The sequence below is a fragment of the Symphalangus syndactylus genome, chromosome 17, assembly GCF_028878055.3.
Source record: "Symphalangus syndactylus isolate Jambi chromosome 17, NHGRI_mSymSyn1-v2.1_pri, whole genome shotgun sequence".
NCBI lineage: Eukaryota > Metazoa > Chordata > Mammalia > Primates > Hylobatidae > Symphalangus > Symphalangus syndactylus.
The window spans coordinates 66,703,306-66,718,014 of NC_072439.2; the positions used below are offsets into that span (position 1 = coordinate 66,703,306).

The window sequence follows — 14,709 nt, forward strand, 5'->3', positions numbered from 1 at the left end:
TTTTCTCATTCATTGAGAGGTAATGTTAGGTTATTTATTTGAGATTTTTATTATTTTTAATATGGGTGTTTCTTGTTATACACTTCTCTCTTAGTACTGCTTTTGCTGCATCCCAGAAGTTTTGCTATGTTGTATTTTTATTTTTGTTTGTCTAAAGAAATTTTCTAATTCTCTTTTGATCTTTTCATTGTTCCACTGGCTGTTCAAAAGTGTGTTGTTTAATTTCCATGTATTTGTGAATTTACTTATTTCCCCTCTTTTTCTGATTTCTAGTTTAATTACATTGTGGCTGGAAAAGATAAACGGTGTGTTTTCTATCTTCTCACACTTTTTAAGACTTGTCTTGTGACTTAACACGTGATTGCTCTTAGAAAATGTTCTATGGGCACTTGAGAAGAATGTATATATGGCTGCTTTTGGGTGGAAAGTTCTACTTATGTCTGTTAAGTCCAGCTGGCCTACAGTGTTGTTAAAAACTGCTGTTTCTTTGTTGATTTGCTCTATGGTTGTTCTATTTATTATTGAAAGTGTGGTAACAAAGTCTTCAAATATTATTGCACTGCTGCTTCTCATTTCAGTTCTGTTAATGTTTGCTTTAAATATTTAGGTGCTTTCATGTTGGGAGCAAATATTTATAATCATTGTATCTTCTTAATGAATTGGCCCTTTTGTCATTATATAATGACTTCTTTTGTCTTTTTGTGACAGTCATTGACTTAAATTTTATTTTCTCTGATATAACTATAGCCACTCCTGTTTCCTTCTGGTTATCATTTGCATTTAATATCTCATTCATTCATTTTGCTTTCATGAATGAATGTTTAGGATGCTATACTGAGTGAAATAAACCAGTAACAGAAAGACGAATGTCATTTGATTCAACTTACATGAAGTATCTAAAACAGTTAAACTCATAAAAGCATAGGGTAGAATGGTAGTTGCCCAGGACTGTAAGTGGAAGAAAATAAGGGCTTGCTAAGAAATAAGCACAAAAATCTCAATTATGCAAGGTAAATAAATTCTAGAGATCTGCAGCACAACATTGTCCCTACAGTTTACAATGATTTATTATATGAATAAACATTTATTAAGATGGTAGATCTAATGTTAAATGTTATTACTGTAATAATTTTTTGTTGTTGTTGTTTTGTTTTGTTTTGTTTTGTTTGAGATGGAGTCTCGCTCTGTCGCCCAGGCTGGAGTGCAGAGGCACGATCTAGGCTCACTGCAAGCTCCACCTCCTGGGTTAACACCATTCTCCTGCCTCAGCCTTCTGAGTAGCTGGGACTACAGGCTCCCACCACCACGCCTGGTTAATTTCTTTGTATTTTTAGTAGAGATGGAGTTTCACCGTGTTAGCCAGGATGGTCTCAATCTCCTGAGCTCGTGATCCACCCAGCTTTGCCTCCCAAAGTGCTGGGATTACAGGCATGAGCCACCGTGCCAGACCATAATTTTTTAAATAAAAGAATGATTGCTTGGACTAAATAAAGCAAAATATAAAATTGCTTAATAGGCTAACTGATACTTTGTTATTTAGGAAAATTAGGTAAATTTGATCTAAATATGGTCTGATATAGATAACTTAAAATGGTCATCTATTTTTAAAGAAAAGCATTCAAATTTAGTTACTGATTAAAATAATCAAGTCTAAGTTTTGAATTTATTTTCATTGTATAGTTAGCCCATGTAAAACTTACATTAACAGCTTCATCTTCAGTTAGAGTTTTATCTATTGTTATGTTGGGCAAATCTGGCCAAACCTACAAGAGACAAGACGAGGAAAAGCCGATCAAAACATAGTCAGCATGATATGATTGCTATGTAAATGAAGTGTAATGGAGTATTAGAGGCATATTATTAACTCAAAGTCTTCAGATCTGTAATCCCTTCAAATATCATTATTATTGACACACATATCATTTGCAAACTATTCCCATTTTCCATGTTAGTCTACTCTGTAATATGGCAAATACAAAATAGCATTGTCAACCTTTATGGTAGTTAGTGATGTTGAAAATAATACACATAACCAAAAGGTTCTGGTCAAAAACTAATATGAAAAATATAAGTTAAATGTAATGTAATGTAATGTAGTATGTTAGAACTATTTCTAGAATTACTCCAGGGTTAAAAACTAAAAACAATAAATCTTTTTGTTTGAAAGGAAGAAAAGATCTGACTGAATAATGTCATGCTGAGTCAAACATCCCAATGATTTTCAGAATTAGTTCTAAATCCTCCTCTCCCTTCATCCCACCACTATTCCCAGCCTGACCTCATTGCCTACCAACACTTTTTTTCCTTCTACTCTGACCAGAAACACACAAAACAGAGATGAAATTCAGTTTGCTGAAAGCTCTGGAAATTTGGATCTATATTGTAGAAGTTAGAAAGTCATATATAAAAATATAAATAATCCATTAAAAAGGAATTATTTACAAGGGATTAGCTGATGGTAGAGAATAGTGCTCTAAAGGAAGGGGAGAAATGGTAGAAATCTGACAAAATGTGTAGAAATACAGAATGAGGAGAAAGTAGGAAGTTAAAAAGAAAAACCTTGTGGATTAATATGCCTCTCAAGTAGCTGGGGCTACAGGCATGCACCACCATGCCTAGCTAATTTTTAAATTTTTTGTAGATAACAAAATCTCCCTATGTTGCTCAGGGTGATCTCGACCTCCTGGGCTCAAGCAGTCCTCCTACCTCAGCCATTCAAACTGCAAGCATTACACGCATGTGCCACTGTGCCCAGCCCTGTCTATATTCTTCACTCAGCTTTCTCTAATGTTAACATGCTATATAACAATAGTGAACTTATCAAAACCAGGAAATTAATGTTGATACAATACAATCAACATTTATTGAACATGTTTGCATTTCGCAGATTTAATCACTAATGTCTTAATTTTGGCCCAAGATTCAAAAAGCCTCTCACATTTCATTTAATTGTGTCTCTCATCATAGATTTTTTTTATTTTTTTATTTTTTTGAGATGGAGTCTTGCTCTGTCCCCCAAGCTGGAGTTCAGTGGCTCGATCTCGGCTCACTGCAAGCTCCACTTCCAGGGTTCACTCCATTCTCCTGCCTCAGCCTCCCGAGTAGCTGGGACCACAGGCGCCCGCCACCACGCCCATCTAATTTTTTTGTATTTTTAGTAGACACGGGGTTTCACCGCGTTAGCCAGGATGGTCTCGATCTCCTGACCTCATGATCCTCCCCCCTTGGCCTCCCAAAGTGCTGGGATTACAGGCGTGAGCCACCGCGCCCAGCCCTCATCATAGATTTTTTTGAGGGTTTTATCATTGTTCATTCTAGTTTTTACTTTGAGATTTTTTTTCTCGATTGCTTTATATAAAAGCCAATTCAAAATATTTTTGTAATATATTAATATATCAGGTCTGAATATACTTTCTTATATAAAATACAGTGAATTATACTTCATGATCTAAGTTTTAACTAAGTATAGCTGTCAAAACATGTTGTTGCTACTATTAACAATATGTTTTTAAGAGAAGTGAACATTTAAATAACTTGCAGTACAGAATAATGAATAGCCATCTTACTAATGGTAGTTTTATAATAAATTACAAGTGGTACCAATAAATATAATAAAATATATCTTAAAGATGAAACAAATCATATTTGGACATGTGACTTATATGAATTCTTTCTTTGTGTCTAATAATTTGGATTGAACCAAAGACTATACATTATTTTATTAGTTATTAAATCATTACATTTCTGTATAGCTCTCCTGAACATTTTTAACTTTTACTAATTAAATTGAAACTTTCATTGAAATATAATTTTTGTATTTATTCTATTTCAAGATATCGATTTAGTACCTTTGCCCAACAAATGTCAGGAAACTTTCATTGAAATATAATTTTTGTATTTATTCTATTTCAAGCTATCGATTCAGTACCTTTGCCCAACAAATGTCATTGGTGTTTGGCCATTTGACAAAGACATCATTCTGCTGTCCTCTTTCAAATGCAGGGTAAGTCTTTGTTTCATTTCCTGAAATTGCTGGATCCTAAAATTAAAATGAAATATAAACAAGGTACACAGGAAAAAAGCATAACTACTTGGACAGTGATTATGAAGCATAAGTTTTCATTACTACATTATCATAATAATGTGCTCTCACATGAAATGACAAATGATATAAAGATCAGTGTTCTAGCTACATTACCCTCCAAATTTCTTAGAAGGAAATTCTAAGGACTCTTAGAAATGCATCAGCTATCATTTCAAGCAAGATTAGTAGAGGGTTTTATTTTGTTTTTATTTCTATGGTGAGATATCTGGCTACCTAGCTTACTTCCTATAAGATAGTGATAAAAAATTATCCTCACTGAATCACCAATCTGAAGGCAAATTTTTAAATATGAAAAACATCAGAAGCAATCCCAGAGAATGAACTAATAATTGTATAAAAATAGAAAATCTACCATTACATTTTGATAACTCCCATAAATAGAGGCCAATTTGTAACTTGGATGATAACTAGAAAACAGCTTGCCTTTAACTCAGCTTGGTTTTAAATCTCTAGGGATATACCTAAATACAAACGTAGCTGATCACAACCCATACAAATAAAATGAACTGCTAAAGGAAGAGAGTTTTAGATTTGTATTACCCAAAATTATATACTTTCTATTTTGAAACATTCCCCCCCCCTTATTTTAGGTGAATTAATGGAAACAAGAAATAAGACTCAGATAAACTCCAAGTACCGACCAGGATAATAATGTATCTCATTCCTTCTCCTCTTATTTTGTCAACAAACTGAGGAAGGTCCTGGAATGCTTCACCAATTGTAAAGTCTAGCTGCCTTTCCATGTAGTCAATGTCTGTGTACTGAACATCCTGAAATATACAAAAAATCATCACAGTAGGGCAAAAAATACAAAATAGTAAGTGTATCATATTTTATCATACTTATAAAAGTAACAGCCATATGAAAATTTGAGTTCCTCCTCACTAGATCCTAAAAAGAATTAAGTGGTTTAGTGTTCAAGGAATAAAAGTAGCATGTAAAGATGTAAAGTATTCTAAGAACAACTTTCTGTAAATGTTCTGTTTTGTCAACAGTTCAGTTAGTCATTTTGATTTAGAGGTAAAAATTGTTCTAAATTGGTATATATTATGTGATCCTCAAAGGAAACAGAAAGAAACTGAGCAATAGGATTTATGATACTATGAAATTAGGTTAAATGACAAATAGGACTTTTGTACAGTATATACAGAAAGAGATGTTGCTGTTTCTGGGAACTATATAGCAAATATTGGATAATTTCAAATAATTCTAATATTCGCAAAAGGAGTATTACCAATTACATCAATTACTATAATCTTGTTCTTGTAATATCCATCAAAGTCATTTTTAGGATAACAGCCCTGCTTATATAAGCAAGAATTGCTTTAAGATAGGTAATTGCAAGTATGTTTAAACCAACAAATATTTGAATTATATCATGGAATATTCAATTTAAGCCTAAATACAAAATTTGTTAATTATTTTCTATTATTTGACATTATCTCAATTTCTTTTCTATGTGTTATAGAAAGTATGGTCAATAATGTATATCTCCTTTTAAAAGTAAATTTCCACTTGCATGTTTCTGTATTGTCAACATATATAATTAATTTCCTATACTAGTTATTCAGGAACCCTATATTGGACCCTACTATAAATACCAATGTCTTATAATGAGGTTTTTCTGATTTTTCTTAGAATAAACTGTTATATATCAAGCCTTCTATATTTTAATGTTTAGGTATTATCAGCAGCATCCCTAGGATCCCTTAATTTTGCTCAAAAATGAGGAAATTCAGAGATTGATAATTTCTGGATACTTTGGAATATTTAGCTTCCTGAATATTGAGTGAATCTGTATTATATATTACAACTATTATCTATTCCAGGGCAAAAAAAAAATTAGTTCCACCTCCAACTTGTTCTCTGGTTGATGATACAGATTTCTTATCTTATTGACGATACATATTTCTGTGTACTTTAACATGAAGAGAACATAGTGACCGCCTGTACAACCCGGAGTTCGTGAGGGGAAATCAAGTGCACAGTGACTTGTTTAGCACAACAATAGCGTGATATAATTAGGGAGGGAAAAGGAAAAGGAATGGTATTTCTTCCTCTCCTTTATCAGTCTGACAAAGACACTGTATATAAATCTCATATCCAATACATAGGTGCTAGTAAAAAAAAACTAAGCATTATTACCAGCTGCTTAAATTAATTTTAAAGTACACATGTTTAATTATTTCATTCTACTTTTACATATTCCATATTTAACATTGTTTTAAAATTGATATACATACATAGGGGATCTTAGCAGCCACCATAGCGTCATATAATTCCTGAACCTCTGAAGTATTTGCATATCCATAACGACATAATTGGAATCCCAAAGCCCAATAAGCTGGCATGACTGGATAGCCAATTACCTTGAAAAAAAAATTCATGTGTGAACTAGAGGATTACTTTATGCTATAAAAATTTTTAATTTTTTTAAAAGAAATATACAATCATACTTCATGGTATTGCTTTGTTGCAACTTCTGGAGTTGGGCCCAAAAACATATAAAAATCCAAGATTCCTCCAACTGTACGGTAAGTTAGAGCAGGAGTTGGCTGGAATGTAACATCTGGAAATCCAAAATAAGATTCCATTTTTATTTATGTATACTAGTTTATGAAAAAGTCACATAAATAAGAGACATTCAGCAAATGATTGTTTTACCCATTGCATTGCTGTTGAGTAAGAAAACACCATGAGCATTGCCCTCCTCTTCCAGAGCCATGTAATAGGGATGAAATCCATAGGAATTAAGTTTGTACTGAAACATGAAAATTAAACACAATATATTTTAAGTAACAATAGCATGTGAATTTAATCAATGTTATTTTAAAATTTATTATATAATCGAGACTTGATATTTAAATTTCCCTGTTTCCCAACCTTAAACTATGCTTCAGTTAAAATAAATGTGTCCCCCTGGAAAATAATTGTTTAAATTTTTCCTGCTTTCGTGTAGTTTACAAATATGTTTCTATAATATTTGTATATTAATAGAAATTAATATACAAATATGTACATATTTGTATTAACATACAAATATGTAACAACTACAAATGCTTGCACATTAAATGATATAGAATACTATTGCCATTAGAGTAGTTTGGTTTATTTCCAAAGGTTATATGTTTAACTTATCTATAAATTGGTATTTTTTCCATAGTAAAATGTTCTAGAAATGATAAAAGTGATGAATACAATTAAACTGTCCAGAAAATATCTTGTTTATATATTTTATATTTATAAAACATTTAAAGTTTTATATTTATAAAATATTTAATTCATTGTTTCATACTGTAATCATAGTCAGATTTTTTTAGATTATATACTTTTGATTCTTAATATATATAAAATTACCAGTGAAATAGATTTTATAGTAATTTATTTCTAGTAATATACAAAATTACTAGTGAAAGTAATTTTAGATATCAAGAATCAAAAGCATATTAGTCTAATAATATCTGTACAAATGCTGAAGGGATTTTAAGAAATCAGTTTTGGCAAAACGTATTATTTCAAGTTAGTGTTAATAGAAAACAGCCTTCAATAACCTAAGTTTGGAGTATTATGATATAAATGCAAGCTGTTTGAGCACCTAACAATAAAAAATGCTTACAACAGTTCACAGACTTATAGTATGGTACTGAGTATATCCTTTTAAGTATACATCACATGTGAAAAATACAAATAGAATAATTTTTATTAAAATATATTTTTATGATACGTTTGGAATATTATAGATAACATTATTTGTTGTACAGTACATTAAATATTCATAAAATGTGTTGCATTAACAAGGCAAATCTTTGGAAAAAGTGTCATGAGTATATAAAAACACATTGTAAAGATGTAATTAGCAGTTTGGCCACATAAAATTACACAACTGCAACTGTGGGTTATAAAGGGAAAAAAGATCAAATCAGTACCTGAGAAGTAAAAAACAAGCAAGGAAAACTTTAGGCAGTTGTTTTCTAAAAGCTGGAGTAAAGGTAAACTTGACAGGGAATACAGAATCAGCATACTCTTTGTATGCATTTGAAAGAGTTAAGGTATTGAGTCAAAGCTTGGCTTCTCACAGTAGTCAAGCAAATTGTTATCCATCCACTCCTCTACTTCCACCTGTAATTTATGGTGACTTTTTGGGTTTGTTTCTCAGAAAATTGCTATAGCTGCTCTGGAGATCTCTAGCTAATGCCTTTGTCATTACTTCAATCCTAAAGCACAGGCCTATAAAGAAGTGGCTTGGATTCTACTCATGGTCTTAGTTGCCTCGTGGAGTGGTCACATGTTGGTACCTACACCAGGGGGTTGGTCTCTTGTAAACATTCCCCAAGTATTCCAGTTCAGATCTCGCTTAAATGCTGTATGTTCCACTTCCCCAAAACCATATATATATTCTGATGGCAGGCGAGTCGATATTTGAATGAACTGGTCATTAAAAGCAAATCCAGGCAGCCAAGAATCCCAGCTGAAAACAAAAGAAAATAAAGCTATGTCTGTCAAAATATATGCAAAGTAGTATCACAAATAATAATGGTAATTCTTTCTTAGATTATCTAAAAATCAATATTTTTTTCTATATTCCTAATTATACCCAGGTACCAAATGGAAATAGATGATTAATCTAATACATTTTTTCTTTTAGCGAAGTTAAGGAATATGTAAAGTATGTTTCATATACTTACAGGAGAATCATAATATAAATAATATGATTGTACATGTTTTTCTTTAGACAAGTATTCCTTTTAAAAATAAAATTAATATGAAATCATAAATGACTTAGTAATGTGTGACCTAGAAATTAAAAGTTCTCAATTTTCCTGCTCCCTTGAGATAATCACAATACATTTTTTTCTACATATGGAATAAATATAAATCAATATTATAATGAATTTTAAGTTTAACGGATATTCAAATGTTGAACTCTCTCCAATTACTACTCCCAATTGTGTTTTTCTTCCTTTATTTTATGTTCATAAAAATAGCTGTGCATGAAGAAATGTGTTACAAGAAACATATTATTATTCAACTCACTTGCAAGAAGAACATAAAGAGGAAGGAAAGTAACATTGGCAAGGAGAGGAAGCATAAGTATTACAAGTAATCTGGGCATATTTTAACTTTTTATATTTATTATTTTGGAAAACTAATCGAGAATAATGCTTGTTAAATGACAATAAATAATGCCCTTGCACCAGGATATTTTTATAAAATGACTTAGCTTCCCATGTTTTTGAACAAAAATATTGTCATAACAACAAAATTATTAAAATAATCCAGATATAGTTTTAGGTATTATTTGTACATATCTTGACAATACCAGAAAACATCCTGATAACATCATCTAAGGAATGGCATGGCAAACTTAAATTACATAAAAGTATATTTTAATATATTATAGTTTATAGATCTTTTGAATAAAATAAAGACTACAATTTTAAAATTAAATGTATTCATCGTAACATAAAAATATATCTGGACTTACGTGTTGTAACTTATTTTCACTAATACCTGGCAGATAAATTATTAATTCTATCAGATTCAAGCACCAATAAACTATATCAACAGTTTTAATAAAACATTTACTTCACTTGTTTCCAAATACTTATTTTTGCCAACACTCATCATGCTGTTTAAAAGAGGTTTTGGTTTTGGTTCTCAACTTGATTAGAAGAAGAGTCTGATGCTAATAGTGAAATTGAACACCTCCAAAGTGTAGATAAAATTATGGGCCAATCCTTTAAAATAGTCCCATGGACTATGTTTAGCTAGAAATATTAAAATGGGCAAAGTTATTCAACACGACTTAATTTTTTTTGTGTGATGCTACTCTAGGACAGTGAAGGCTGTTAATCATTTTACTTTTCCCTTCCTAAGCTAAAATTAAAATATCCTTTATATCAAATAATTCAATTACTTACATGACTCTTCCACTGCTTCTCCGTCGAATCTGGATGCCAAAAGGATTTTCCTTGATTTCAACATCATAAAGTCTGTCTTCATAAGTACTTACTGGGGTGGTTGGAATGTTTAACGGTACTGGTACTTCATATCTCTTGTTTTGGGGATCATAAATCTATTGAAGATAAGTAGGAAAAAAGTTTACTCTGCTGACATAGCATGTACATATCATGAACTAATTTAAATAATGGCTCAAACAAGAATATTTAGAATTTTTATCCATATAATTTCTAATTCTACATTCATGGTCCACATAACCATATCAATATAGAATTCCACATACACATTTATAATGGGTCCAAACTGAGTACTGCTTTTTTGAACCTTTAAAAAATGTATTGTGATTTGTTTTCTATATAATAAGAAATCAAAACAAAAATTTTAGAGCTAAATATTCTATTGTATAGGTATACCAAAATTATTTCATGGTTAAAAACAGAAGTTGTTTCAATATTTTTTGTCATACATATGATTATACAATAAACCCTAATGCTAATTTATGTTTATTTATGATTTTATTTCTTCAGCACATTTCTTAAATACCACTAGGGTCTGAGTATACTTACCGTTTTAGGGTCTTTGATAACTATTGACAAACTGCTTTCCAGAATTTGTTTACTGATTAATATTCTCACCAAAATGTGTACTCTAATGCTAATTTATGTTAAATTAAGAGCATTTATTTTTCGTTGTTAATCATTTCATTTCTTACTTATGAGGTTTCATCTTTTTCTACATTATTATTCAGCATTTATGTTCCACTGTACTTTAAATTGCATTTTGCTCCTGGAATTTTTAATGAGTGTAATTATGTTGATATTTTAGTTTCTTCTGTTAAATGTCTTCTTATGAGAGGTCTTGATATTTTTTCTTGATTACATGAGTTGAAATTGCTTTCCCTACGTCACATCTTTATCAGATATTTACCCACTTTTGTCCTCTAATTGTTTATAGTGTTTTTTGATGTGAAAACATATTTTATTTTTATGTTAGAAAATGTGTAGATTTTTACCTATGTCACTTATGCCTTTTTATCTGTGGCTTGAAAGGCCTTTGCTAGCCAGATACAAAATAAATATGCAGCTAAATTTGTTTTAGGCTTATGTTTAGTTTTCACATGGAACTCATTCTAAATTTTATTTTATCATATGATTAAAAACAGACATTTTTCTATATAAATTATTAAATAACCTACCTCTTCATTATTAATTTGCGAACCTTTCTTCACACACACACATCTTCTATGCTTTTGTGCCATCACACACACACACACACACACACAATCGTCTATGCTTTTGTGCCATCACACACACACACACACACACACACAAACAATCTTTCATGCTTTTGTGCCATCTTGTTTCAATAAACAATCAGGCAATGCTATCTCCAGTTCCACACTGTTTTAATTATATGAATTTTTATTCTTTACCCCTTGCTGAATTTTAACAATTGCAAGGTGTTTATTTTTTCAGACAAACTTAAAAGTTATTTTATGAAGTCTCAAAAGATATTTCACTAAGATTTATATGAAAATACTTTAAAAGCAGCAACTGAGCTAAAGTGAATTAACATTTAAAATATTGTTTACACTTATTTTTAATTTTAAAACACTTAATATGAACATTTTTAATAGTTTTTCTCCTTATAGATAGTCCACTTAGTCCTATAGTTTTTGATGATTTATTATTTGATTTTTTCATCTGAGTTTGCGAATGAGATTTGTTGTCATTTCTGCTTCTAAATAGTGAGCAATAATGTACAAGAAAATATCCTTGGAAATATAATTTTACATCTAGTTATTTTGTTGATATTTTAAATTTCTAATACTATTCTTAATGGATTCCTCTGGATTCCTAAGTTAAAAAAAAGGTATCTCTAAAAGTTGAATGAAATTATTGCTTTGGTATGTCTTATTGCATTGGCCCGAAAATTAAGACCACAACTAATAATAGAAACAGTAGGCATCCAATTTTGTTTATTTTAATGACACTATTAGCATAGTTTGATAATAAATGACTTATGTGTTTTGCAAGAATTTAAATTTATTTTTAAAATCGTCTTTGTATTTATCACAAAGTTAGCAAGAATGAGCAGTTTCATTTATTGGGCACCTAGCTATGAGTTGTGTAGGAAAAAATATTTTTATAGAATCAAAATATTATCAAATATGTTAATAACCTTTAATATTACATTAAATATCAATCACAGGATTATTCAAAATCTCGTCTCAAGAGATGAGTTAAGCTTTTGGGTAGTTTATATCAAGCATACCTTAAACTGCAACATATCATTTTTGTGATATTTCACCTCCACGCGAAGAGTTGAGATGGGGTCAGAAGGTAACTTTATTCTGGCATTTGCAGTATTTAGTTGGAGGTCAGCTGTTATACCCATTGATGAATAGCGAGCTGAGTTGACTGAATAAGAGTTATCTTGTCTGGGAAAGTAACACTCAGGTGCTTTGGATAGAGAACCCTGAAAACACAATTCACGTTCATTGCCAGAAATTACAAGCCTCGTAATATTTGACTCTTTAAAATTATACTGATGTTTAGTCACACATTGTATGATTTACAAGTTTCATTAATACAAAAATGAAATAACAGTTATAACACAAAATATATTTTATGCGATTTAGGATCCCATGTACTAAAATTTTATACAAAATATTTACATTTACACTCTAGAGAAAGAACAGTAGAGCAGAAGGATCAAATGTCATACATTTTTTAACTCAAAAAATAGCATTAAATTGTGTTGTCTGCAAAAGCAAGTCTATTACTAATAAATTTTGATTCCATGTTTGTTCTTACTCTTCATATTGATTGTTGATTATTGTGTATAAAATGGCATTATAACATGCCTCTGAAGGGCAAGTTCTAGAGTCCTTTTACTTATAATGAAACTCTCAATCCTTCTCTTTTTAACTTGTTCTTATACTGGCCAATTACATCCTGACCTGGACTTGAAATAGGAACCCTGGCCAAGAATCAGAGTTGATTGGTTTAACATAGAAGTGAGAGATAAAACCTAAGAAAAAGAATTATAAACTGTGGCAATGATGGCTGGTTGCCTTACCACAATCCATTCTCCCTATCTTCCTTGTTTATTAAATTATTATATTTTGCAGAGAAATATTATATTTATTTACATTTCCAATTTCCTTTTAAAGAAGTTGTGTAAGTCCTCATAAAAGCTCTTTAAAAGAAAGGGGCCTAAGCTGACTAAATTGAGATACTCTGTTTGACTCATCTTCTTGAGGGTGTACTGTCTGGCTTCTATCTAAAGTGAAAAATTTCATCTGTGTATCCTATCCCAGGCCTCCTTACCTATAAAAATATTTCTCCCTCAAATCTCCACCCTCTGTCTTGCATCAATAATATTTCATTCATTATGTTATTTTTAACAGCATAAACTGATTTTATTTCTCTCATTTTTTTAAAGTAAATGTTACCTCAGTAACTTCTCTGACTACTGTTCTATTTTTTCTGCTTTCTTTACAACAAAACATAGAAGTGTTCATCATACTCACTATCTCTAATTTGTCCCTTGATTTTCTCTTGAACTCACTCTAACCAGGCTTTCATCCCTAGTACTAAATCTAATGTTTGCATGTCAAATTTACCAAAGACATCCATGTTGCCAAATCCACATGTCAGTTTCCAGTCCTTATCTTACTGACAAACAATTTGCATAGTTGATCATTTCTTCCATTCTAAATGCTTTGCTCAATTGGCTTCCAGGACCCAGCATGTTATTTCCAACCCAATACTTGAGCTGTTCTTTCTAAGCCTCCTTTGTCATTTCCTCCTTGGCTAAAGTTTGTAATCGCCCAGGGTTTAGTCTTTGAACACTTCTCATCTATTTAAGCTTACTTCATTGATGATATCATCTTACCACATGGCCTTAAACACAGAAATGAAAGTCTCAGCAATAGAATCATACAGGCAGAGGAAAGAACTTCAGAGCTTGAAGATGAGGTTTTTAAATTAACTGAATCCAATAAAGACAAAGAAAAAAGAAGAAGACAATATGAACACAGCCTGCAAGAAGTCTGGGATTATGTTAAATGACCAAACCTAAGAATAGCTACTGTTCCTGAGGAAGAAGGGAAATCTAAAAATTTGGAAAACATATTTGAGGGAATAATCAAGGAAAACTTCCCTGGCCTTGCTAGAGACCTAGACATCCAAATACAAGAGAGCTCAAAGAACACCTGGGATATTCATCGCAAAATGATCATTGCCTAGACACATTGTTGTCAGGTTATCTAAAGTTAAGACGAAGGAAAAAATCTTAAGAACTGTGAGGCAAAAGCACCAGGTAACCTATAAAAGAAAACAGCAGATTTCTCAGCAGAAACCCTACAAGCTAGAAGGGATTGGCGCTCTATCTTCAGCCTCCTTAAACAAAACAATTATCAGCCAAGACTTTTGTATCCAGAGAAACTAAGGTTCATAAATGAAGGAAAGATATAACCTTTTTCAGACAAACAAATGCTGAGAGAATTGTCCACTACCAGAATCAGTCCTACAGAAACTGCTAAAAGGAGCTCTAAATCTTGAAACAAATCCTAGAAATATATCAAAACAGAACCTCTTTAAAGCATAAATCTCACAGGACCTATAAAACATAATAAA

General features: G+C 31.2%; 1 protein-coding gene across 1 annotated transcript in view; it reads right to left on the reverse strand.

Moving 5' to 3' along the window:
• SI (sucrase-isomaltase) overlaps positions 1-14,709 on the reverse strand; it is a 94,649-nt gene that overhangs the window by 31,252 nt on the left and 48,688 nt on the right. The window contains exons 25-33 of the mRNA XM_063620425.1: positions 12,341-12,544; positions 10,027-10,181; positions 8,405-8,573; positions 6,770-6,866; positions 6,562-6,674; positions 6,349-6,474; positions 4,747-4,875; positions 3,929-4,039; positions 1,701-1,763 (exon numbers count right to left, since the gene is read on the reverse strand). Of these exons, the coding sequence (XP_063476495.1) occupies positions 1,701-1,763; positions 3,929-4,039; positions 4,747-4,875; positions 6,349-6,474; positions 6,562-6,674; positions 6,770-6,866; positions 8,405-8,573; positions 10,027-10,181; positions 12,341-12,544 (1,167 nt within the window). The remainder of the gene's footprint in view (positions 1-1,700; positions 1,764-3,928; positions 4,040-4,746; positions 4,876-6,348; positions 6,475-6,561; positions 6,675-6,769; positions 6,867-8,404; positions 8,574-10,026; positions 10,182-12,340; positions 12,545-14,709) is intronic.